This window comes from Bufo bufo, chromosome 1 (assembly GCF_905171765.1).
Source record: "Bufo bufo chromosome 1, aBufBuf1.1, whole genome shotgun sequence".
NCBI lineage: Eukaryota > Metazoa > Chordata > Amphibia > Anura > Bufonidae > Bufo > Bufo bufo.
The window spans coordinates 209,117,583-209,144,818 of record NC_053389.1 but is presented as its reverse complement, the minus strand read 5'-3'; the positions used below and the strand labels follow the sequence as shown (position 1 = coordinate 209,144,818).

Genomic DNA, 27,236 nt, shown 5'->3' with positions numbered 1-27,236 from the left:
GAGTTGGGGCCATCACATCCCATGTGTTAGTTTTTTTGTAAGATCTAAAGAGCTGCAAGGGCTTGTAATCCACCATGGGCTGAATTACTGTATACGGGGTGTTAAGGATTATCCTTATGATAAATTATCAGTTTCAGGTCTGACTCCTGGCAACGTCGCTGATTAGCTGTTGTCAGGAGCTGCAGAGTCAGAACCAGGCACCAAGACGACACAGTCCGTACACTAAGTGGTGCTCATGCCTAGTTACTGAAGCTTGAATGGATGCATCGTTGCCTTACTCAGGCATGACTAGTAAGTGCACAACAGCTGATAGGAAGAGCGTCAGGAGTCCAGACCCTGTTGATCTGTTATTTATGACCTTCTCCTGAATATAGGCCATTAATAGTAACCTTTGTAAAGGGTTTGGCCACCTTTGGGTGTGTGTGTATTTGGGGCTAGGGGAAGGTCAAGCAGAACTACAAAGGGAAGCATACCTACCTGTTCCCTAGCAGTGGATTCCGACTCCCTCGATCCCCCTCCCTTGACCAGCTTGGGTCCCCACTATCAAGATCCGCTTTGACACTGCTAAAACCAATCACTGACTGCAGAGGTGACCTGCTCCTCTTGTGTCACATGACCACATGGCGCAAGAGGAGCAGATGACTGTGATTGGCTTCAGCAGTGTCAAAGCTAATATTGACAGAGGGGGACCCGAGGGAGTAAGCAGAAGCCGAGGTATGAAGAGCAGCACCCAGCACTGGGGAGCAAGTAGGTATGCTTTCCTTTGCACCCCCCCCCCCCCCAAAAAAAAAAAGTTGACAACCCCAAGAAGAACTGCACCCCAACCCCATGATTTCTTGGAAGTAGGAGAGGAGATTAATATTTAACATCACCAGCTCTTTGCTGTTTACACAAATTCCCAGTCCTTCTTTTTGGCACTCAACTTAGAGCTTTATGACACATGTGGTCTTCTGAAGAAACTTTTATTATTAAACAAGATTGTAATAGAGACTAATATTAACCTTAAATATCATTACTGTGGTTCCCCATGTTGATGGTGGTGCACTACCCCACTATTGCCACTAGAGGTTGTGCTTGCTCTAATATATAATTTCATCTGTAAACATTCTCCAGTAGCAAATAACCAAATGCAGCATTCTGAGGCCTGCACTTAGAACGTATGTACTTGTGTCATCAGCAGTCTTACTATATAAATTATAGTAATGTTAGTTAAAGAGCATTTTCAGTATAGTTATATTATTATAGCAATACCAGAAGAAATTCTAATAATTTTTGTAATGCTGTTACAGAAATCCCATAAATAAATCACTTAAAATTGATATATTTTCATAAACCATGGAACCACAATAGCCATGGATCTTGTTGGAATTTTATTTTCAAGTTACTTCAGTTTCCACCCCAGGCAAATTCAGAAATCAAATTCCTTTTGAAGCTTTTTTTTTTTTTGGTACAGGGAAAATCAATTAGGAAAAAAAGGGATGAAAATTCCAGCTCTGTAAAACGAACAATCCTTTATTTCTTGCGGTTCAAAAACTCCAAAAAACACACATAGTAATAATCTACGCGTTTCGGACCATCACATGTCGGTCCTTACTCATGATACACGTTACACAAACTCCATTACTTATATACCCCTGTTACACCAATCTCAGAGGGTATAGGTGTCACATGACACAGAGTATAGAGGGTTAAAAAATGAACAAGACATTCTCTCAGAAAAAAACAAGTAACGGCAGGAAGTTTGACAAACAAATGAATGAATGATATTGCAGGATCAAGTCATGCCTTTTATTTAAACCAGCGGGACTGCATGATTCTAATTGAAACATCCAGTAAGCCTCCCGATTAAGTAACTTTCTTCTATGATCACCACCTCTCGTTGAAGGGGTAACCCTTTCAATGCCCTGCACTATTAGCGCTGTTGCATCGCCTCCATGTACAATGGCAAAATGAAGGCTGACCGCCGAGACATTGCGAGATTCGTAATGGGGAATGTCTGAAATGTGCTTCCGTACTCGTGTTTTGACTTGATTAGTAGTACAGCCTACATATTGTAAGGAACACATAAGATAGATGGCAAATTTAGTATCACAGTTTAAATAAGATTTAATAACCTAACTTTTGCCATTTGACATGGATTTAAAGGTCTTATTAACACTCATATTCGAGCTGCCACATTTGTAGCTCCCTTTATATTGCAGCCACGTGGGCTTCGTTTTTGGGCGATCTGAAAATAAACTTGGACTAATTGTTTGTCCCAAGGTGGGAGCTTTCCGGGCTACACGTCTAATACCATTAGTTACCAGGTTATGCCATTCTTTATCATAACTCAATACTGGAAGATGTTGTTTTATCATTTTACAGAGTTTCGTGTATTCTTCACTGTATTTAGTAATAAAAGTAACAGCAATATTATGTATACCCTTCTTGTGTGAGGATGTATATTTGGGGAAAATTAATGTTTCCCTATTTAATGAAGAGGCCATATTTTTTGCTTCCTGCAATGTATTTGAATCATATAATCTTTTATGCAATCTTGTTCTGATGTTATCTGCCTCTAGTACAAAAGCCGTTTTGGCTCTTATCATTTCTTCTTTAGGGATATAATGTATGATATGTGGAGGGTGGCACGAAGTAGCCAAAAGTGTAGTATTACCCGCTGTTTCTTTGCGGAAAGTGGCTGTAGATACCCTCAAATTCAGAATATCCCCCCCTTAAACATAAGTCAAGAAAATGTATAGACTCCTTTTCACACTGTACAGTAAACGAAAGTGATTGAAAACAGTGATTCAAATACAGGGAAAAAGATGCGCTACATCCCCCGACCAGACAAATAAGAGGTCGTTGATGTAGCGCCCATACCATCGAATATCCTGATGAAAGGGGTGAGAATCGATAAGGAGGAAGTTACTTAATCGGGAGGCTTACTGGATGTTTCAATTCGAATCATGCAGTCCCGCTGGTTTAAACAAAAAGCATGACTTTATCCTGCAATATCATTCATTCATTTGTTTGTTAAACTTCCTGCCGTTACTTGTTTTTTCGGTAGTATTATCCATTTATGTTTTTAATTATAAGAGAATGTTTTGTTTATTTTTTAACCCTCTATACTCTATGTGTCATGTGACACCTATATCCTCTGAGATTGGTGCAGCAGGGGTATATAAGTAATAGAGTTTATGTAACGTGTATCATGAGTAAGGACCGACATGTGATGGTCCGAAACGAGTAGATCGTTACTATGTGTGTTTTTTTTTGAGTTTTTAAACTGCAAGAAATAAAGGATTGTTCGTTTTACATCATTTGAATATCGATGTGGTAAGTGATGTGAAAGTTTAAAAGGTTTCTCGGGGTTATGATGACCAGTACATCAATATAAGCCTATATAGCTAAGGCCTAGTTCACACGAACGTATGGCTTTTATAGTTTTTTGTGGTCCGTTTTTCACGGATCCGTTGTTCCATTTTTGAGTTCCGTTGTGTTTCCGTTTCCGTTCTGTTTTTCCGTTCCGTTTTTCAGTATGGCATATACAGTATACAGTAATTACATTGAAAAAATTGGGCTGGGCATAACATTTGCAATAGACGGTTCCGCAAAAACGGAACGGATACGGAAGACATACGGATGCATTTCCGTTTTTTTTGCGGACCCATTGACTTGAATGGAGCCACAGAACGTGATTTGCGGGCAATAATAGGACATGTTCTATCTTTCAACGGAACGGAAAAACTGAAATACGGAAACGGAATGCTTATGGAACACATTCCGTTTTTAATGCGGAACTATTGAAATGAATGGTTCCGTATATGGAACACCAAAAAACGGCCCGTACACAAAAAAAATGATCGTGTGAACTAGGCCTAAGCCAATAGGGCCTGCCAACTGTCGAATTTCCATGAGACATTTAAAATTGACAGATACGTCATTGAAATGAACAGGTTTTTGACACATCGCTTTGACAAGTTTTGACCACATCGGGTCAAAACTTTAATTTTGTTTCTCCTCAGCCATTCATGTGTAGACTTGATTTTGGCTGGAAGGAAAACTCTATCTTATTCTATCTTTGATTATTTGCTTATTCAGCTTTAAAGATTCCTTACATGTGTAAATGTATAAGCAATACAAGGAACTGGGACATGATTTGTTCATTCCAAGGCCCGGAGGACATTCATAAGGCGTGGAAGGAAGGATTCATTACAGTAAGAGTAGTCAACCTATGGCAGAAGAGTTAGTAATGGCAGATACTATGTTAGCATGTAAAAAGGGCTAGATGCTTATTTAATAGCACATGACATTGATTATAATTTATCAGATGGCTTATCTGGTCTGCAGTCACAATGTCCATAGTTTGTTGGGGAGAGTTTTTGTATTTTAATTCTATTACTTTTTACTATTTACTTTTCAGCTCTGAAACTATTTAGTGTGCAAAATATGTTGAGGAAAATTCTTTTTTCACAGTCCTATCAATCATATTAAAGCTAGTTTTTCTATATATGCAAATAAGTCCTACTAAAACTATGTGTGTATACCCCCAGTCAAAACATAATACAAATATCATGTAAAAATCAATATACTTTATTAAATTACATTTAAAAGAAATATTAAAAAGTGAAGAAATCCACATAACAGTGAGAAGAGAACAGGAGGAACACCTGGTGGGCAGCAAAAGGTACAAAGCCACAGTATACATATTCAGTAGCACGGTCTAACCAATGCCAGGACATGCTTCTAAACATTAATGCAATATACTTCCTGTAACAGGAGCAGTAAGATGTGGTTCCAAAATGAAAATCCAACTGAGAAACCGATACCCAAAGAATGTAACATAACCAGACCATAAATTAATGGCTTAAACCAGTGTCCCTCACTTACCCAGTGCATTTTGCAAACGTGCCTTGTCAGGGCAATGTATATATCTGCACTAAAATTAGCTACTTCTGTCTCAATTTTGAAAAGTGTCAAGAATAGTGGGATGGGTTGGGGGGCACTCTGGGTCTATCAAAATTACTATAGTTTACTGGTAATTTAGAAATTTGCATCATTTATAGCCAGCATGTGCTAAATTTATTAAGTGATGTGTGTGTCACTTAATACATTTTGAGCATCTTAATTAGGGATGAGCGAAACGACTTCGGATGATGCATCCAAAGTCAATTTACAAAAAACGTTATTTCAATACTGTGCGGAGCGAGTGCTCCTTACAGTATTAGAATATATTGGCTCCGATGAGCCAAAGCTATTACGAGTTTGGGAAATGTTTTTTTACAGTATAAATCAATTTATGAAGTTGTTACACGAAGTCTTACGAGACTTCGCAAAGTAATAACTTCACTCATCGGAGCAAATACATTCTAATACTGTACGGAGCTTGCTCCGTACAGTATTGAAATAAAGTTTTATGCGAATCGACTTCGGATGTTTCATTCAAAGTCAATTCGCTCATCCCTAATCTTAATCCAAGTGCAGATTGCCCAGGAGAGGGAGAACAGAGGATAGGATAGGAGTAATAGTAGCAAGAATGGTGGTTGTAGCTGGTACTCACTCTGAGGCTCCCCTGGGCTGTGCAGTGATGGGAAGGGCGCATCTTTCTTCCCTTTGGGGCACATCCCGGTCTTGGGGTTTCTTCTGCGTGGTGTTAGTTTGGGGTACCCTGGATGGTGACAAATTGTGAGGTGCAAGCCAGGGTTCTGAGCAACATTGGAGGAGGCAATGATGAAGCTGATTTGCAGTAGAATAATTCTTTACCAAAGACTCAAGTTCAAGCACACCAGGTACATTTCTCAGCATGCGTGGACTGGCAGATGTTACACAAGCGCACTTTCCACGGATCTTACAGGTTAGACAGCCAATGTTTCTCTTTAAAGCATTCTCCTCACACTGCACTTCTTTATCTGAATCTTGCACAAGCATCCAGAAATGGGGTGTAACACTTTTCATTCTGCAATACAACCTTGGGGTGGAGCTCAATGTCAGACTATGCTCTGCACCTTTTTACAGGCTGCCATACTTACAATGTACACCTACACAATGTCCTCTTCAGGATGTGGATATTCTCTTAAAGGGAGTCTTTCACCTAAAATCACCATTATAGAACACTAACATCAGGATCTCCATTACATTCCTCATATTAGAATGCTACCTTCCATATTGCTGTCCATCGCCGATTTTCTCAGAAAAACACTTTTATTCAATATGTTAATTTGCTTCTGAAGGTGCCCATGAGTGGTGTTCATGCGGCCGTTGCCCAGGCCCCTCAGCGCTTTTCATACGAAACCCCTCCCCATTCTTCTGATTACATCCTCCTCTTAGTGAGAAATCAAGCGCCAGCACCGGTCAACAGATTCGCCGTGCTTGCGCACTTCATTCCCTATTATAGGCAGACGCACAAGGCCGGCTAGATCAGGATGTACGGGCCAGCACATGCACATTAAACACTCTTGTGCCTCTGCCCATAATGGGGAATGAAGTACGCAATCGCTGCAAATCTGTTGAACGGTGCTGGCGCTGGATTTCTCACTAAGAGGAGGACGTAATCAGAAGAACCTAGGGCGGGCCAGAGGGGTGAAAGGGGAGGGGTTTCGTATGAAAAGCACCGAGGGGCCTGGGTAAGGCCGCGTGAAAGCCGCCCCTGGGCACCTTCAGAAGCTAATTAACATATTGAATAAAAGTGTTTTTCAGAGAAAATCGGCGATGGACAGCAATATGGAAGGTAGCATTCTAATATGGGGAATGTAATGGAGATCCTGATGTTAGTGTTCTATAATGGTGATTTTAGGTGAAAACTCCCTTTAAGCAGATGACCAATCTGCTCCAAAGTTGTGTCCAAGCAGCATAAGCGTTACATTTCCTGGAGACTCAGTGGTCCTTTTCAGACAGCAAAGCTCCATAGCATGTTGCTCTACACTTCCTTCTTTTACATCTGGCATTTCCAAGTATATAACATTCTTTTCTGTCCTTTCTCAGGTCAATACCTGTTACAGGACTGGCTTTACTTCCAGCTGCCACCCTTAACATGTGCTGAGCCTCCTCTCGGCTCTTTGACTCACACACACTGACTCAGGCTCTGTACACTGGATCTAGCCTTTGCCTATATATGGGGGGAGGGACAAAAGCCTCATCTAGTGGTAGATGTATATACCGCCTAATAACCCCTTGCGTAAGAAGTACAGGAAATGCATCTACTACATACAAGTGAATTTTAAACCCCTTTTTAGTATACCACTGCATTGCAGTGGGGTTCTGTGCAAGGAATTTTGGTTTTAAACTGTCCTATGAAATGCTAGTCATAGTAAATGTCCTGCGTTATCTACTATATAATCTATAGATACAATGCTAAAGCTATACTTCTGAGGCCTAATTCACAACTCAGACAGTGACGTGTGAACTAGGCCTGAAACCTATAGCACTTTACTGTGTTATTCTACAAAATAGTGACTCTTACAACAATCATTCTCCTATTTAGTGACTTTGTTCCCCTTAAATTTTCTTTTTGGTTCTATGTATTTAAATCTTAGATTTTTTTTTTCTAAAAGCACAGCAGTTGTGACAATGTGGACAACTTAATCTCCATGGACCAAGTATATTATCAATTGCTTTTTCCCCCCTTTAAGTCAGCCACTGTTGCCATGCAACTGCCATCCTGCGGCTTGGAAACAGATTCCAGATACAGTGTGAGGAAGATGAAATAAATGTACAATACATTGTTATTCAAGCCCATAATTGCCATTTAATGCAGTATAATCAGCGCACGAAGCTTTAGTTAAATATGCTAACTCTCAGCTTCGGGATCTGGATTTCTAAAGAAAGGTCAATTCAAACCTGTTAAATAAGAGTTTTACATTATTCTTGTTAAAGCACCAGTGCCAGGTCTATTCTGCAAGTGACTCATTTCTATCCTGTGTAGGAAAGATAGTTTTGTTAGTACTTACCCCCTGTCAGGCCGCCAATGCCGCCATCTCCGCTGAACTCAGACTGGTTGCGGTCTCTTCCATTCGGGTCCGAATTGGATGTGTTTCAGAGTGTTCCTGTTGAGCAGATGAACTCATAAGCACATCTAGTTGAGACTCCTATAAAGCTAAACACATAACAATATAGTGGGGCGCCAGTTACACGTGACCGGTATTACAAGGGTGGCAGTATAGAAATATATGTATATATAGCAGTATACAGATTATCTACAACAGCTCAAATGGCAGGTCTATTGGTGCTGTGTTAGAGCTATATAGAAAACATGCCATAACTTTGATGGAATAATGTTATTAAAATGAGAAATAAGTTAAGTCAAGGGACTTACTTCACCAGGGAGGAGGATGAACAGGATAAACTCAAGACACCTGTCCTCCTTACCTCCCTCGCCGAGGTCGCCTGTAAGATGGATACACACCCCGTCCTCGTGATGAAAGGAAACTTGAGGGCTTCAAACCAAGGATGCTTGTTTATTCCAATAAAAAGCTCAACGCGTTTCGGGGATTACAACTAAGTCCCCTTTATCAAGAGCATAAGTATAAATATAAGCAAAAGCTAAACAGGAAGACCTGAGAACACATCCAGTTAGGACCCCTATGCATCTGAACAGGAAGACTTTGGGAACCATGGAGTCGAGCCTCGACTGAAAGACTTTGCAGTGTAGATGGTGCCATTGGTGGCAGGACAAATGGGTAAGTTCTGACTAAACTATCTTTTCTGCAAATGACAGAAGATGCCAAGATTTTATGAAAAGCCCAAATAACCCCTTTAATTGTCCAACCATGTGACCTCATGATGGTTACAAACTGAGAACTATATGCTAGTTGTTCACAAGCAGGGGCGTAGCTAAAGGCTCATGGGCCCTGGTGCAAGAGTTCAGCTTGGGCCCCCCTTCCCTCAGTGCTTTGTGGCCAGGGCCAGGGAAGCACATAGGCAAAAATTGAAACGGCACCCCCCATGCCAAATTCTTGACCTAACCCCTTCCCTCCAGCCAGAAGTGTAACTTGAAGATTCTGGGCCCAGTGCAAAATCTATAACAGAGCCCTCCCAGCATGCACTTTCTATAATATTGGTGTCTTCTTATGTGGCCCATGGGTCTTTGGGCCCCCTCAGGCTTCTGGGCCCAGTAGCGACTGCTACCTCTGCACCCCCTATAGCTACACCCCTGTTCACAAGGCATAAATTAAACTGGAAAGGCGCATCTCAGTGTGTGAAACGTTACGTAGGTTTGTCATTTTATCATCTTTGATTGGATTAAAAGTAAGATTGTGCAAGTATACAGGTTACCTTGTGATGAATGCTGGGCTTGTTGTCTGCTCTAAATGTTGTCATGTGCACAATGTCATGCTATTTGATGTGCCCTGGCTGTTATACATGTGCTTGTGTTGAATATTATGTAATCATAAATTTATGAACTGCACATTCTTTAAGTTAATTTACAGTTAGGTTACAAGAACATGTTAATGTCTTGACTTACAGTATCTCTCATAGCGTTACCCCCCTCTGTTAAACTATACTATATGCAAAGGTACTGGTAATGTATATCAATGAGCAGCGTTTCTGTCTGGCAAGCAGCTTGATTAATTTTATATGACTATGGAGAGTAGTCACTCGCTGGCTGCAGCTCCTGAAGGTAAAGGCTGTATCATGCAGTATTTAGACACTGCCAAGCCAACAGAAAAAGTTTGTTCTTCAATATGGGTCATACAAATGTGAGTCTAAATAGGCACTAAACAATATGTATGGTCAAAGCAAATCAATCCGAAACACACCCAGAAAGGTGGCCAACACTACTGAACTGTGCCAGATGCCACCTGCCATTTTTCACAGCCACCCTTGAAAGCACAAAAATCATGATGAATGTTTAAAAAAAGAAAGTGTCTGAAAAGCTAGACTTTGTTCATATCTTTAAAATCCTGAAAGATTGTATAAAACTAGGGTAACAGTGTTGATATATGACCCCCACTGAAATATGATGCGCCTCTTTGTGCTTTCCCCATCTCACATGTTTAAAAAATGTTTAGCAAATGGTGGTTGCACACACAGAATTTTTGTGGAAAAAATTCTGCAGCTTTTCATGCAGTTTTTGAACCAAAGCATGAGGTCGAGTCAAAAGGAATGGGAGTTATAAAGTAGAGACTTACACTTCTTTTTGCTGGATCCACTTGTGGTTTTGGATTAAGAAACTGCATAAAAAACTGTGGTGACATTTTAAAAAAAATGCTTTATGTGCAATCACTCATCTTCCCATGCAATATTCTTTAGAAAAAGACTATGCTCACCTTTCTTAAAAATGAGAGGTTTAATTTAAAAACCTATACATGATATCAAATTCAGCCCAATTCAATGTCTTTGGGTTCCAGCTAGACATGAGCGAATTTCAAAAAAATTCGATTTGGCCTGTTCGCTGAATTTTCCGAAAAGATTCGCTTTGAACCCGAATTTATTCACGGCAAATCGCGTTAAAAACAGTATTTCTGGGCTGCAGAGAGCCTTTATAGGGGTGTAGAACACTGTGCCTTGCAGAAACACACATAGAGAGTCTGCTGGCGTAGTGAAATAATACTGTGAGTCAGTATGACATGCAGATGATAGGCGTCGCTCTTAGAATCACTGCACACTTCACTTATTTGGGCAGTCACAGGGCCAAAACCGAAAAAATAACTCAAGTATGGACTCAAGAACAAGCGCACTCCTTTTACACCCTCGTCAGCTGATTCCACATAGATGTCTACAGAACCTGTTCTATTAAACGTTTATACAAGTAGATCCCCCCGACAGAGTGGAGAGGGTGTCAGCAGTAAGTTTGTGTTGACGTTACTGATTATTTTGCCCTTCCTCTGATCTGTCAGAACAATAACCCCAAAAAAACGGATCCTGTCTGTGGAGCACCCGCCTTTACTCGGTCAGCATTTGGTCAGTAATACATCAGTATTGGCCCAGTGGGGAGGGTGGGAACAGCATGAGAAGTCCACAGAGTGGCCCGATGACATAGTGGTGAGGTGGAAGCAGCATGAGGGGACCCCACATGAGGGAGACTGGAGGTGGCGGCAGTATGAGGAGGCCACCTAGTGGCACAATGACAGAGTCTGGAGGTGGCGGATGCAGCAACAGCAGCATCAGGAGAAGGCCACCGAGTGGCACAATGACAGAGTCTGGAGGTGGCGACAGTATGAGGAGGCCACAGAGTGGCACAATGACAGAGTCTGGAGGTGGCAGATGCAGCAGCAGCATCAGGAGAAGGCCACCAAGTGTCACAATGACAGAGTCTGGAGGTGGCAGATGCAGCAGCAGCATCAGGAGAAGGCCACCAAGTGTCCCAATGACAGAGTCTGGAGGTGGCAGCAGCATCAGGAGGTTGTCATTGTTTTCTTGTACTTTTTGTATATTTGTTGTTTCAAAGTATATATATTTTCCTCACACTTTCAGACGTCACATGTCCTCACACGACGTCATTCTGTCCATACAGCAAAATGAGTTTTGCAGTCACCCATCAGTATTACCAAAAAAAAAACTTTGAGAGAAAAAATTTCACCACAACGTCATTCATATCATACAGCAAAAGGAGTTTTGCAGTCACCCATCAATTTCACCTAAAAAAAACAATTTTGAAATAATAAATTTCACCAATGAAAGGATAATGGAATTCGGTTCATACAGAAGAAAGTGTGAAGTGCGTATATATTTTTATTGTAGTACTGAAATACGCCCCTATACGATTTTAACAGAAATAACGGCAACAGTGAAGTGCGTATATTTTTTAATTTTTTTACTGAAATACGCCCCTATATGCTTTCACCAGAAATAACTGCAGCAGTGAAACGTGTATATATTTTTCTTGTAGTACTGACATAAGATACTAAAGACACTAAGATATAAGCCACTTAAGGCTTTTCAACATAGCACTTGCAGCCCAATAACAAATAGCTAGAATGACAGAGCTGTCTAATGACTATTTAGATCCCCAAATAATCTTTCCCTGCACTTGTAAATCGCTTTCCTATCAATGTCCATGGCGCCTTCTGATGTCTGTCCCTGCACTAAGATGCTGTGAAATAAATCCTCCCTATCCTTTCCTTGCAATTTTTTTCTGTCTTTTTTTTTCCACAATCAGGTTTTTTCCAATTGCTGTCCCTAGCGCCTTCACACGTCTGTCCCTGCACTCTGAACGCTGGAAAATGTCTGACTTTAATATGGCTGCCGTATTTATAGGTCTGTGACATCACAGGGCTGGCTGGCTGCTGATTGGCTGCATGCAGGCATGTCAATCTGGGTGATCCCACCTTCCCAGAGTTCCTTGCCCCATGTTCTCAGTCCTCACACGTGTAGCCGCCATTTTAGGAAAAATGCGTTTCGTTACCACAAAGTGCGAGGAAATTTGCATTCGTTACAAATCAAATTTTTCCTGATGAATTCGAGCTTCGATTCGCTCATCTCTAGTTCCAGTGCATAGTGCGTTTTGCATGCGGATTTGAAGTTTGGATTTTGTGCAGCAAATCTGCAGTACCAGGTAAGTAGATGAGAATTAGAAAATCTCATCTATGTGGTGTGGACATTTTCCACTCATATATTGACCTGAGGTGCAGATTGTGAAATACACTGCAGGTATGTTCTTTGTGCTGATTTCCATTGTGGATTTCACCCTTTGCAATTCATCCAAAGTAATTTCCAAATCGGCATGCCAACACGTATGAAAAGAGTGGTTTTAAATTGGGGGTCACTGGTGACGCTTATTGTCCACATACTTCTGGAGTGTCTCATCACTATTGGAAAATAGGTTGAACTTGCAACTATAAAATAGTTAAAGCAGGATTGTGCTGTCTATGTGAATGTAGCTTTTTTGTATCATGTTGCCCAACATATTTGCCCCAAGGCAAGACCATATTGTCTCACAATCTGATGTACTCTATCTACTTTGACGAATAATTGTATGAGTATTTGTACCACCAGTACATGATATCATATGGTAGTAGATGCTATACACCTTTACATGTACCGAGAATATCAAGCTATACAACATTTTCGTATTAGCTAAAAAAGACATCTTGTCACCCGATTTTTACAAGTCTGCATGGTTTAAAGATCATTTTCCCTCAAGAACTGTTTAAATTTGGTTGCTTGATCTATTATTCTCATTTCACTTGTGTTGTGCAGAAAGTGAGACGAGGTCCAGTTCCGAGTCCCAGCCCGACTGATTCCAATCGTATCAGCTTCTTTGGTACTAGTCGCTTCCACATCTCCGATTTCAACTTCCTGATGGTGCTTGGGAAAGGAAGTTTTGGAAAGGTTAGTAATTCTTGGTATGGGGTGGGACAATGTTTTCTTTGTTATACCAGTTTTTTCTAAGGCACATTGTAGAATAAACGGTCGATACCTGGGAAGGTTGTGGATTGATGAGATTTGACAGTGTACAGTGCTAAGAAATGTATCAAAAAAACTTTATCATACCCATGCAAACTCTCTAAATATAGGAGTTCCTTGAGTTATGTCTGCCTGGGTGGGAACTTTTGCACTGTTCATTCTGATATTCCCGGCTGAATGTAATGCCAGAACTAGAAGACTGTTTATTAGAGTTGAGCAAACCCGAACTGTAAAGTTCGGGTTCGTACCGAACTTTAGGTTATTCGGCACCCGGACCCGAACCCGAACATTTACGTAAAAGTTCGGGTTCGGTGTTCGGCGCTTTCTTGGCGCTTTTTGAAAGGCTGCACAGCAGCCAATCAACAAGCGTCATACTACATGCCCCAAAAGGCCATCACAGCCATGCCTACTATTGGCATGGCTGTGATTGGCCAACTGCAGCATGTGACCCAGCCTCTATTTAAGCTGGAGTCACGTAGCGCCGCCCGTCACTCTGCTCGGATTAGTGTAGGGAGAGGCTGCAGCTGCTGTAAGGGAGAGATCAGGGAGAAATCTTATCAAGAACAGTTTTTTGTACTCAACGGTCTACAGCAAATGTGTTTTGTGGGTGCAGTGCACAATTTTTTTAAGCCTGCCCTGAGCCAACTACTGCTGAAAACAAACTTTTTTTTCTTCAGTTAGTCAATATCAATACATAATCGGCTGCCATTTTATGCAACGATAGTGCACCAGCACAGGCTATCTGCATGTCTGCAAGTCCAGAAATACAGCTTTTTGCTTACTGGGGTTAAAAAAATACATCTGTTAAATATAGTGCACATCTGGGATAACACGTGCATAAGTGACTGTCACATTTAGGCCAGAAATACGGCTTTTTGGTTACTGGGGTGAAAAAACCCTTTAATGTACTGCACATCTGGGAATAGACAAGCATAAGTGACTGTCACACTTAGGCCAGAAATACAGCTTTTTGGTTACTGGGGTGAAAAAAGCCTCTAATATATTGCACATCTGGGATTACACATGAATAAGTGACTGTCACATTTAGGCCATAAATACGTCTTTGGCATACTGTGGTGAAAAAAGCCTCTAATATACTGAACATCTGGGATTAGACAAGCATAAGTGACTGTCACATTTAGGCCATAAAAACTGCTTTTTGGTTACTGGGGTGAAAAAAGCCTCTGATATGCTGCACATCTGGGATTACACATGCATAAGTGACTGTCACATTTAGGCCATAAATACGGCTTTGGCATACTGGGGTAAAAAAAGCCTCTGATATACTGCACATCTGGGATTACACATGCATAAGTGACTGTCACATTTAGGCCAGAAATACAGCTTTCTGGTTACTGGGGTGAAAAAAACCCTCTAATATACTGCACATCTGGGATTAGACAAGCATAAGTGACTGTCACATTTAGGCCAGAATTACGGCTTTTTGGTTACTGGGGTGAAAAAACCCTCTAATATACTGTACATCTGGGATTAGACAAGCATAAGTGACTGTCACATTTATGCCAGAAATACGGCTTTGGCATACTGTGGTGAAAAAAGCCTCTGATATACTGCACATCTGGGATTACACGTGCCTAATTGACTGTCACATTTAGGCCAGAAATACGGCTTTTTGGTTACTAGGGTGAAATAACCTTCTAATATACTGCACATCTGGGATTAGACGAGCATAAGTGACTGTCACATTTAGGCCAGAAATCCGGCTTTGGCATACTGTGGTGAAAAAAGCCTCTAATATATTGCACATCTGGGATTACACGTGCATAAGTGACTGTCACATTTAGGCCATAAATACGGCTTTGGCATACTAGGGTGAAAAAAGCCTCTGATATACTGCACATCTGGGATTAGACAAGCATAAGTGACTGTCATAGTTAGGCCAGAAATACAGCTTTTTGGTTACTGGAATGAAAAAACCCTCTGATATACTGCACATCTGGGATAAGACGTGCATAAGTGAGTGTCACATTTAGGCCACAAATACCGCTGTCATATAGAGTTTTAAAAAAATATTGAGTGCAATACCCTACATCAGGGTTTTTATTGGCGGTTAATTATTTTTAACAGACAACCACTTTTTACTTTGCTTTGTAAACGCTAACTATGAGGCAAACATCTAAAAAGGGACGCGATCATGGTCGTGGTGGTGGTGTTGGTGGAGCCTCTGATGCAGGGAGAGGACGTGGCCGTTCTGCCACAGCTACACGTCCTACTGAACCTACTACCTCAGGTCCCAGTAGCCGCCAGAATCTACAGCGATATTTGGTCGGGCCTAATGCCGTTATAAGGATGGTAAGGCCTGAGCAAGTACAGGTGCTAGTCAATTGGGTGGCCGACAGTGGATCCAGCACGTTCACATTATCTCCCACCCAGTCTTCTGCAGAAAGCGCACAGGTGGCGCCTGCGACCCATGCCCATCAGTCTGTCACATCACCCTCGTGCATATCGGGAAACCTGTCTGAGCCTCGAGTCATGCAGCAGTCTCTTATGCTATTTGAAGGCTCTGCTGGCAGGGTTTCCCAAGGGCATCCACCTAGCCCTTCCCCAGGGGTGGAAGACATAGAATGCGCTGACGCACAACCACTTATGTTTCCTGATGAGGACATGGGAATACCACCTCAGCACGTCTCTGATGATGACGAAACACAGGTGCCAACTGCTGCGTCTTTCTGCAGTGTGCAGACCGAAAAGGAGGTCAGGGAGGAAGACTGGGTAGAAGACAATGCAGGGGATGATGAGGTCCTAGACCCCACATGGAATGAAGGTCGTGCCACTGACTTTCAGAGTTCGGAGGAAGAGGCAGTGGTAAGACCGAGCCAACAGCATAGCAAGAGCGGGAGCAGGGTGCAAAAGCAGAGCAGCCGTCGCCAAAACAGTTTGCCTGCTACTGGCCACCATCATCAGGGACCGAGCACACCAAAGGCAGCTTCAAGTAGTTTCCTGGCATGGCACTTCTACACACAATGTGCTGACGACAAGACCCGAGTGGTTTGCACGCTGTGCCATCAGAGCCTGAAGTGAGGCATTAACGTTCTGAACCTTAGCACAACCTGCATGACAAGGCATCTACATGCGAGACACGGGCTGCAGTGGAGTAAGCACCTTCAAAACCAATAAAGGGCTCAGGCCCCTCCTGCTCCCTCTTCTGCTGCTGCCTTGGCCTCTTCCTCCGCCTCTGGAGGAACGTTGGCACCTGCCGCACAGCAAACAGCGGATGTGCAACCAACAACACCACCTCCGTCACCAAGCATCTCCACCATGTCACACGGAAGCGTTAAGCTCTCCATCTCACAATCCCTGGCCCTGAATGCCAGCATTTCTAAACTGCTGGCCTTTGAAATGCTGTAATTCAGGCTGGTGGAGACGGACAGCTTCAAACAGCTCATGTCGCACACAGTACGTCGTTCCCAGCCACCACTTCTTCTCCAGGAGAGCCGTGCCCTCCCTGCACAACCAAGTATCGGAAAAAATCAAGTGTGCACTGCGCAACGCCATCTGTGGCAAGGTCCACATAACCACAGATACGTGGACCAGTAAGCATGGCCAGGGACGCAAATCTCCCTAACTGCACACTGGGTAAATGTAGTGGCGGCTGGGCCCCAGGCGGAGAGCTGTTTGGCGCACGTCCTTCCACCTCCAAGGATCGCAGGGCATCATTCTTTGCCTCCTGTTGCCTCCTCCTCCTACTCGGCTTCCTCCTCCTCTTCTACCACCTCCTCATCTGGTCAGCGACAGACCTTCACCACCAACCTCAGCAGGCCGTTCTGAAACTGATGTGTTTGGGGGACAGGCCCCACACCGCGCAGGAGTTGTGTCGCGGGGTATAGAACAACAGACCGATGAGTGGTTGCTGCCAGTGGGCCTCAAGCCCGGCCTGGTGGTGTGCGATAATGTGCGAAATCTCGTTGCAGCTCTGGGACTAGCCGGTTTGACGCACATACCTTGCCTGGCAAATGTGCTGAATTTTGTGGTGCAGAAATTCATTCACAACTACCCCGACATGTCAGAGCAGCTGCATAAAGTGCGGGCCGTCTGTTCGCACTTTCGGCGTTCTCATCCTGCCGCCCCTCGGCTGTCTGCTCTACAGCGTAACTTTGGCCTTCCCGCTCACCGCCTCAAATGCGACGTGCCCACCAGGTGGAACTCCACCTTGCACATGCTGGAGAGACTGTGCGAGCAGCAGCAGGCCATAGTGGAGTTTCAGCTGCAGCACGCACGGGTCAGTCACACTGCGGAACAGCACCACTTCACCACCAGTGACTGGGCCTCCATGCGAGACCTGTGTGCCCTGTTGCGCTGTTTCGAGTACTCCACCAACATGGCCAGTGGCGATGACGCCGTTATCAGCGTTACAATACCACTTCTATGTCTCCTTGAGAAAACACTTAGGGCGATAATGGAAGAGGATGTGGCCCAGGACGAGGAGGAGGAAGAGGGGTCATCTCTAACACTTTCAGGCCAGTCTTTTAGAAGTGGCTCAGAAAGAGGATTTTTGCAACAGCAGAGGCCAGGTACAAATTTGGCCTGCCAGGGCCCACTACTGGAGGACGAGGAGGATGAGGAGGAGGAGGAGGAGGATGGGGACGAAGCATGTTCACAGCGGGGTGGCATCCAACGCAGCTCGGGCCCATCACTGGTGCGTGGCTGGGGGGATACGAAGGACGCAGACGATACGCCTCCCACAGAGGACAGCTTGTCCTTACGTCTGGGCAGCCTGGCACACATGAGCGACTACATGCTGCAGTGCCTGCGCAATGACTGCAGAGTTGCCCACATTTTAACGTGTGCTGACTACTGGGTGACCACCCTGCTGGATCCCCGTTACAAAGACTATGTGCTGTCCTTAATTCCCTCACTGGAGCGTGATCGGAAGATGCGCGACTACAGGCGCACGCTGGTAGACGCGCTCCTGAGAGCATTCCCGACTGACGCCGGGGGACAAGTGGAAGCACAAGGCAAAGGCAGGGAAGGAGAAAGAGGTCGCCAACGCAGCTGTGTCAGCGCCAGCACCTCAGAAGGCAGGGTTAGCATGGCCGACATGTGGAAAACCTTTGTCACCTCGCCGCAACAACCAGCCCAACTGCTGATATGGAGCGTGTTAGCAGGAGGCAGCATTTGAACAACATGGTGGAACAGTACCTGTGCACACGACTACACGTACTGACTGATGGTTCTGCCCAATTCAACTTCTGGGTCTCCAAATTGTCCACAAGGACTATTTTAGAGCCTTTTTAGTGTCCAAAAGTTCGGGTCCCCATTGACTTCAATGGGGTTCGGGGTCAAGTTCGAGTCCCGAACCCGAACTTTTTTTTCATGTTCAGCCGAACCTGCCGAACCCGAACATCCAGGTGTCCGCTCAACTCTACTGTTTATGTCACCATGACACATAGATTTGCAGGAAATTAGGAATGGAAACAGTATTACCCTCCATGACAATGCAATCTTATTGTATTTGACTTTCATAGCCATTGGAAAGCTGGTGAGATAGACTTGAGCTTGCACTCCTTCCCTCACTTTATGGACAATTTTACGTTTGGAGAATTTTGGTTATATTAGAATTATCTACTACTAAATGTGCTGCCCCTTAATAATTCCACTCATAATGACTATGCAATGATGCCTGGAATAATGCCATATACTAATACCAGTCACAGTGATCTCATAACTCCTACTCCTCCAGACAGCAGGGGGCACAAACATGCAGCATGGAAGGGCACCACCTGAGGTTAAGTGCTGAAGGGTTCCTTCACACGCAGCAGATTTTGTTGCAGGAATTTCTGTGAATGAAACTCAGTTTCATTCATCTTAAGGTGGTTTGTGGAAATCCATAGGCTTGCAGCCAAAATAACCCAGTTTATATGAGACATTTCTGCAAAAATATATTCCACACAAATAGGCATCTTAAAGGGCTTCTGTCACCCCACTAAAGTCATTTTTTTTTTTTTGGGCTAGTTAAATTACTTATACTGCGATATATGAAAATATAATGGTCTTACTTACTTTGATTCAGCAGTTTCTTCTAAAAACGAAGTTTTATCATATGCAAATTTGGTCTCTACCAGCAAGTAGGGCGGCTACTTGCTGGTAGCAGCTGCAGAAAACCGCCCCCTCGCCGTGTTGATTGACAGGGCCAGCCGCGATCTCCTCCTCCGGCCAGCCCTGTCGGCATTTCAAAAATCGCGCGCCTGTGTTCATTCGGCGCAGGCGCTCTGAGATGAGGAGGCTCGCCTCCTCAGAACTCCCTCAGTGCGCCTGCGCCGATGACATCACCGAAATAGAAGACGTCATCGGCGCAGGCGCACTGAGGGAGTGCTGAGGAGGCGAGCCTGGCTGGCCCTGTCAATCAACACGACGAGGAGGCGGTTTTCTGCAGCTGCTACCAGCAAGTAGCCGCCCTACTTGCTGGTAGAGACCTAATTTACATATTATAAAACTTAGTTTTTAGAAGAAACTGCTGAATCAAAGTAAGTAAGACCATTATATTTTCATATATCGCAATATAAGTAATTTAACTAGCCCAAAAAAAAAAAATGACTTTAGTGGGGTGACAGAAGCCCTTTAAGCGTTCTATATTAGATGCACTTGTATCTGGCTAAAAACAACTATGGGGACAGTCTTTGCCATACGTGATTATCATGTGCAGTACCAGATGCCTGATGGCACAAAATATTTGGCGCATAGGTTGTGTGAAGGAATATGGACCTCATGTAGTGTAGACACTCTGAATGGAGCATTCCTCTATTGCTGATTAAAATATTGTTTGTATAAAATCAGAGACATATGGAGGCACAGTAGAACCCTAAGGGCACAATTTTGCAGATCTGAAGTAGGAGGCTATAATAATATCATAGTGTATATAAGTCATTGAAGGATTAATGAATACCTTTCCGGGCAATTTTTATATAATTGCATTTTACTCATTTTGAGCTAAAAATCTTTTTTTCAATTGGTCTTTATTAAAAAATGTCAGCTGTTTATTTTATACCAGGTTAAATTTCCATCTATTTGCAGACTGTCACTTGTATTGCCCTCATCTCTGAACTCCTGACAGCTCATAAACACTCATTATAGCTAAATACTTAAAAGAGTGTTTCAGAGAAAAGCGCAATACATGAGCCATCAGGGCTTCTATCTGACAGCACTACTGTGAACCGAAAGAAAGCCTGCTAGTCTGCAAATACACAATGACATCTGTACAGAGAAAAGGAGCGAACATTTTTAATAAAGATCAACAAAAATTATTTGTAGCCCAAAATTAGTTAATAGAATGTAATAATAATAATAATAATAATAATAATAATAATAATAATAATAATAATAATAATAGCCCTTAAAGGTGTTGCTAGTCCTTAAGTTTTCTCTGGCCTGTCAACTGAGAAAATAACAGTGTGGGTTTCTGTGTACTAAGACAATTAGCACCACTCATCTAAATGGGGTTGTTTCTTGTGGTAGATGAATGTATTTCTGAAAGCGCCCATCTGATGAATTTGACAGTCACAGAAATTTCTGCAACAAATCTGCCATGCATGAAAATATCTTTAGAGAACACCACAGCCACTACTTTTTGGAAAGAGGCAGGATTCAATTTATTGGCCCCTACTGATGTCATAAACCAATATGTCTACTTCTTTTAATTTCCAGAGGTGTGCACTGCTTATTACTATGCATCCAGCCAATAAGTATTTCATTCACATCCACTTTAATAATCACTCAACAACTATGTTAGTCTGATTGAAATAATCTGGAAATATTAAATGTTTTTATTTTCTCTCTGACCAATTGCTGAAATCATATTGTGTTGCCTATTATTGGGCTTGATTATAGTGCATTTTGTTGGTGTGAAATTAATTTATTTATGTGTTGGCAATCAGAATTCTCCCTGCATGGTCACTGGATCCCGCAGTGAGTTTACTTCTCGTGATTTATGCTGCCGTGCTCCATTTTCTGAACTGAGTAAAATAAATAATGCAAAATACTTATGATGTAAACACTCAAGGATCTTTATAAATAAATATATGTATATATATGACAGAAGGTAGGTGTCACCATGGTTCCTGGCCTCGGTAAAGTAAGAGCCAGTATTTTGAGGTGTCAGCGGCAGCTAATACTGATTGACACTTTACTATTTTAGTATGGCTGTATAGCTGATCCGGGACGGCTCTTACTGGGAGTAGGCAAAGTGCTGGGTGGGTGACTACTCCCCATGTTCCAGGCCGGGTCTTGACTGGCCTATAAAAAACCCAGCCGGCAGTGTCAGCTGGAAGTGATTACCTCCTGATTACCTCCTGAACAAACACCAAACTTGCAAAGAATGTCTTTGTTTGACCTTATGTGTGAATAAACATGGACATTTGAATTACAAACTTGTACTTTGCCTCTGTACTGCACCAGCTTATCCCAACTACCATAGTGAATCCCCACAATTGGTGGAGGATGCGTGCATTGCAGTGAGGCTGGCGTGAAGGCCGAAATATTTTAGTTTTTCAGGGCACGGTTGTATGTCTTACATCAAACCAGCCAGATTACAACCAGTGTCCATCAACAAAATGGAAGCTGTCGTAGAAGTCCTCGTAGAAGTTAATCTGCAACAGTGTGAGGCCAATAAGCAACATCAGAAAGCAAACCAGCTGCTGTTATAACATGTGATGGCTTTAAAAGCAGCAGGAGCATCCCAGAGCGTCCACGATGCCCGGAAAGCGGTCTGTGCAGTGATCCCCAAGATGACCCCAGCAGACGATGTCGAGACCTATTTGGCGATCTTTGAGAAGGTAGCTGTGAGAGAGAAGCTACCCCGGGAGCAATGGGCTGAGGTCGTCGCTCCTTCCCTGGCATCTGGACCCCAGCAGGTGTATTTTGAATTACTGGATGATCAAGCGGCTGATTACCCAACAGTAAAGGGTGAGATCCTGGCGAGACTGGGGGTGAATGTATTAGTCTGGGATCAGTGGGTGCATCAGTGGGAGTTTAACCCAGCTGAGCCCGCGAGGCTCCAGTATTATACCCTATTACACCTGTTATAAAAATGGCTGCAACCTGACGTGCTGATTAAAGATGGCATTGCGGTTCGCCCGGTGGTCGTTTCGCTGCGAACTTTGCTCGTTCGCTGTTCGCTGAACAGGCGAACATTTGTCGATGTCGATTGGTGCCATATTCTTTACATTGTGCAGAACTTTGACCCATGATACATCACATCCAACGGGAGGGACAGGACAGCCAATTGAGATGTTTCAGCACATGGACACACCCCCAACACTATAAATAAACCCAATCTGACCGCCATTTTACATTCAGTTTTTTTTCCAGTGTAGGGAGAGGTTGCTGTGTGGTGCAGGGACAGACTGTTAGAGAGTATAAAGACACCAAACGCTAGCTAATAGGGCCACAAAAGTCTTTTTAAGGACTGGTATAGGTGTGCTATCGATAGGTGTGATATACTGCGGGGTTTAATATACTTATAATATACTTTCTAACATAGCAAGTATAATATAGTGCATTTGTATTGTGCAGCAGTTCTGTGCGGTTCTGCTGCGATACTGCAGCTATACAGAGGGACAAACGCTATTGGAACAACTAATTGCAACTGGTGTGCTATACCAGTTGCCCCCCAAAAAATCTGATTGAGGCAGGGGTGTGATATACCTATAATATAATTTCTATATAGTGCATTTGTATTGTGCTGCATTTCTGTGCTGTTCTGCTGAGATACCGCAGCTATACAGAGGGACAAACATCATTGTAACAACTAATTGCAACTGGTGTGATATACCAGTTGCCCCCCAAAAAATCTGATTGAGGCAAGGGTGTGATATATAGAGATGTCCCGAACTATTCGCCGGCGAACATTGCTTGTTCGCGTTCACCGCGGCGGGCGAACATATGCGATGTTCGGTCCGCCCCCTATTCGTCATCATTGTGTAAACTTTGACCCTGTACCTCACAGTCAGCAGACACATTCCAGCCAATCAGCATCATACCCTCCCTCCCAGACCCTCCCACCTCCTAGACAGCATCCATTTTAGATTCATTCGGAAGCTGCATTCTTAGTGAGAGGAGGGACAGTGTAGCTGCTGCTGATTTAATAGGGAAATCGATAGCTAGGCTAGTGTATTCAGTGTCCACTACAGTCCTGAAAGACTCATCTGATCTCTGCTATAAGGACAGCACCCCAAAAAGCCCTTTTTAGGGCTAGAACATCAGTCTGCTTTTTTTTTTTCCTGTGTAATCTAATTGCAGTTTCCTGCCAGCGTGTGTGTCAGGCTCACGGCGTATACTGTGCCCACTTGCCCAGTGCCACCACTCATATCTGGTGTCACAGTAGCTTGCATTTAAAAAAAAAAACTTTTTTGACTCTAATATAATAGCAGTCAGTTGCCTGCACACGCGTGTGTTTCATGCCCTGCAAGTGCACAGTGTCACCAGTGCAACTCATATCTGGTGTCACAGTAGATTACATTTAAAGAAAAACAACAATTTTGACTGTGAATAAATAGCAGTCAGTTGCCTGCACGTGTTTGTGTGTTTAAGGCCCTGCTGCAAGTGCATAGTGTCACCAGCGCAACTCATATCTGGTGTAACAGTAGATTACATTTAAAGAAAAACAACAATTTTGACTGTGAATAAATAGCAGTCAGTTGCCTGCACGTGTTTGTGTGTTTAAGGCCCTGCTGCAAGTGCATAGTGTCACCAGCGCAACTCATATCTGGTGTCACAGTAGATTACATTTAAAGAAAAACAACAATTTTGACTGTGAATAAATAGCAGTCAGTTGCCTGCACGTGTTTGTGTGTTTAAGGCCCTGCTGCAAGTGCATAGTGTCACCAGCGCAACTCATTTCTGGTGTAACAGTAGATTACATTTAAAGAAAAACAACAATTTTGACTGTGAATAAATAGCAGTCAGTTGCCTGCACGTGTTTGTGTGTTTAAGGCCCTGCTGCAAGTGCATAGTGTCACCAGCACAACTCATATCTGGTGTCACAGTAGATTAAATTTAAAAAAAACAACACAATTTTGACTGTGAATAAAGGACTTTTTGGGGTGCTGTCCTTACAGCAGAGATCCGATGAGTCTTTCAGGACTGTAGTGGACACTGAATACACTAGCCTAGCTATCGATTTCCCTATTAAATCAGCAGCAGCTACACTGTCCCTCCTCTCACTAAGAATGCAGCTTCCGAATGAATCTAAAATGGATGTTCGTCCATCACTAGTGCTGAGTCCCACTGCTATGTTGGACCGTCTGTTGGCTGATGTGTTCTGGAGGGCTTTGCCGTACCCCCTCCAGTAATGCCCTTGAGATGGTGGACCTGGTGGAATGCTATAAGGCTGCCAGGAATTTGAAAGGGGGTTATTTTGGGAGGGGGGCAGCCAAACCCCAGCAATCTCCATCCCAGACCAAGAGACTTGTGCCAACCAAGTCCGCCCGGGGTGTACCCCTCGTAGACCCGGCTCCGATAGTATGCTCGCGGTGTCAGGAGCCTGGCCACTTAAGGGCTGACTGTCCCCATCGGGGAGAACCCATGGAGACTAACTATGGATACCGCAACTCATTGTACGCCAGGATGCTGTGTGCATCATATATCCCAGAGACTATAGACAATGACCACCTGTGCCAGGTAGAAGTGGGAGACACTCTGGCAGTGGCTTTGTTGGACTCATGAAGTCTGGTGTCCCTTGTAAGAGCTATCCTGGTGCGGCCCGAAGAGTATACTGGCCAAAAAATCTGGGTCGTGTGCATACATGGAGATTTAAAGGACTATCCCACCGCCCTGCTGTCTCTATCCACAGGAGGTGGCAAGTGGACCCACGAGTTGGCCGTTGCCACCACTTTACCTTATGAACTAATAATAGGGAGAGACTTTCCGGGCTTCCTGGCCCTGTGGCCGGCTATGAGAGTTGTTGATGTTCCTGAGTCAGGGGTAACTTCAGCAGAGTGGCCTGGCTCCACTTTGGTGGAAGAGAAGGGGAAAACCCCGCTGCATGTGTTGGTAGGAGACGTTGAGGACTTGCCGCTGGGTCCTGAATTGGCAGACCTCAATGTCTCCGGTAAAAATTTCGGAACTGCACAACACCGGGACCCAACCTTATCCCGGGCCTGGGAGAATGTTGTATTAATTGATGGTGAACCATAAAAACCTGGGGCTGAGTCGATGTTTACCCGTTTTTGTCGTTCACCAGGAAATGCTGTATCGGGGTAAACCAACTACAGGGTGAGCATATTGAACAGCTGGTGGTGCCCAAATTGGAGCTTGCCCACCAACATGTTCTTCGGGGTCACTTAGGGTGGCAGAAAACGCAGAAATGGATACTACAGCGGTTTTACTGGCCCAGTGTGTTCAGAGATATAACTCTAACTGCTATATGGCAGACACCCTCGCGGTCTCTTGGACGTGGCCAAAGAGGCATGGGAACAACAACCCACTCCACATAAAAGTGTACGTTACCAGATGCAAGATCAGATAGAGACAGTGTTGCCTCTTGTTAGGGAGCATATGGAGGCAGCTCAGCGAGCCCAGAGTCGGGTCTATAATCGGCAGGCTCGGGTCCGGATCTTTAACCTGGGTGATCAGGTTTTGATTCTGGTGCCGACCCTGGACAAAAAGTTCCTGGCTAGGGGGCAGGGACCCTATGAGGTACTCGAGGAAAATTGGTGATGTAAACTACTGTACAAGGTACACCAGCCAGGGCGGTGAAAGCCGGAGCAGGTTTACCATGTGAATTTACTCAAACCGTGGAAAGATAGGGAAACCTGTACAGAAGACATCCCCCGGCCGGGTTTTCTAGGAGAAGAGGTACCGGCCCCTCTGTCTGATGCAAGAGAGACGGCTGCCACAGTAAAAATTGCTGACAGCCTCTCCTCTAAACAGACTCAGGAGGCCAGGGAGTTTGTTAGTCGGAACACGGATGTGTTCTTGGACCTCCCTGGATGCACTTCCATAATCCAGCATGACATTGTCACTGAGCCTCAGGCAAAAGTCAGATTAAAACCATACCGGGTACCCGAGGCTCAGCGACAAGCCATATTGGAGGAGGTGCAGCTAATGTTGCAGCTAGACGTCATTGAGGAGTCAAAAAGTCAATGGGCCAGTCCTATAGTATTGTTACCCAAGCCGGATGGGACATTATGGTTTTGTAATGATTTTCGCAAACTAAACGAAGTCTCCAAGTTCAATTCGTTTCCCATGCCCCGGGTAGATGAGCTTATCGAGAGGTTAGGACAATGCCTGATATTTTTCTGTTTTGGACCTCACGAAGGGCTACTGACAGGTGCCCTTAATGAACGCTGCCAAAGAGAAAACTGCCTTTGTCACCCGTGAAGTGCTGTATCAGTATAAAGTGTTACCCTTTGGTCTGCATGGTGCCCCTGCTATGTTCCAACGACTCATAGACATTGTACTTCTTCCACATCGTCGGTACGCGTCGGCTTGCAGTGGACGATAACGTCATCCACAGTACTTACTGGAAAAGTCATCTACCCAAAGTGCAGGCTGTATTGGACTCCCTTAGGAAGGTTGGACTTACCTCTAACCCAAATAAATGCATGATAGGGTTAGAGGAGACTAAATACCTGGGGTACATCATTGGACGTGGAGTTATCAAACCCCAAGTGAATAAAATAAAGGCGATTCGGAATTGGCCACGACCTGTCACCACAAGGCAGTTAAGTCGTTCCTGGGAATGGTAGGCTATTATATGAGGTTCGTTCCCCATTTTGCAACTTTAGCGGCTCCGTTGACAGGGTTTTGAAGGGACGGAAGTCCACGATGGTCCGCTGGAATGACCAGGCAGACAAGGCTTTTTCCGCATTGAAGTTGGTCCTGTGCGGGTCACCAGTTATGGTGACGCCCTACTTCAAGAGGGAGTTTGTGGTACAGACCAATGCCTCTGAAGT

General features: G+C 43.9%; 1 protein-coding gene across 1 annotated transcript in view; it reads left to right on the top strand.

The window, feature by feature from the left end:
- PRKCG (protein kinase C gamma) overlaps nt 1–27,236 on the top strand; it is a 634,337-nt gene that overhangs the window by 443,813 nt on the left and 163,288 nt on the right. The window contains 1 exon segment of the mRNA XM_040434717.1: nt 13,120–13,251. Within this exon segment, the coding sequence (XP_040290651.1) occupies nt 13,120–13,251 (132 nt within the window).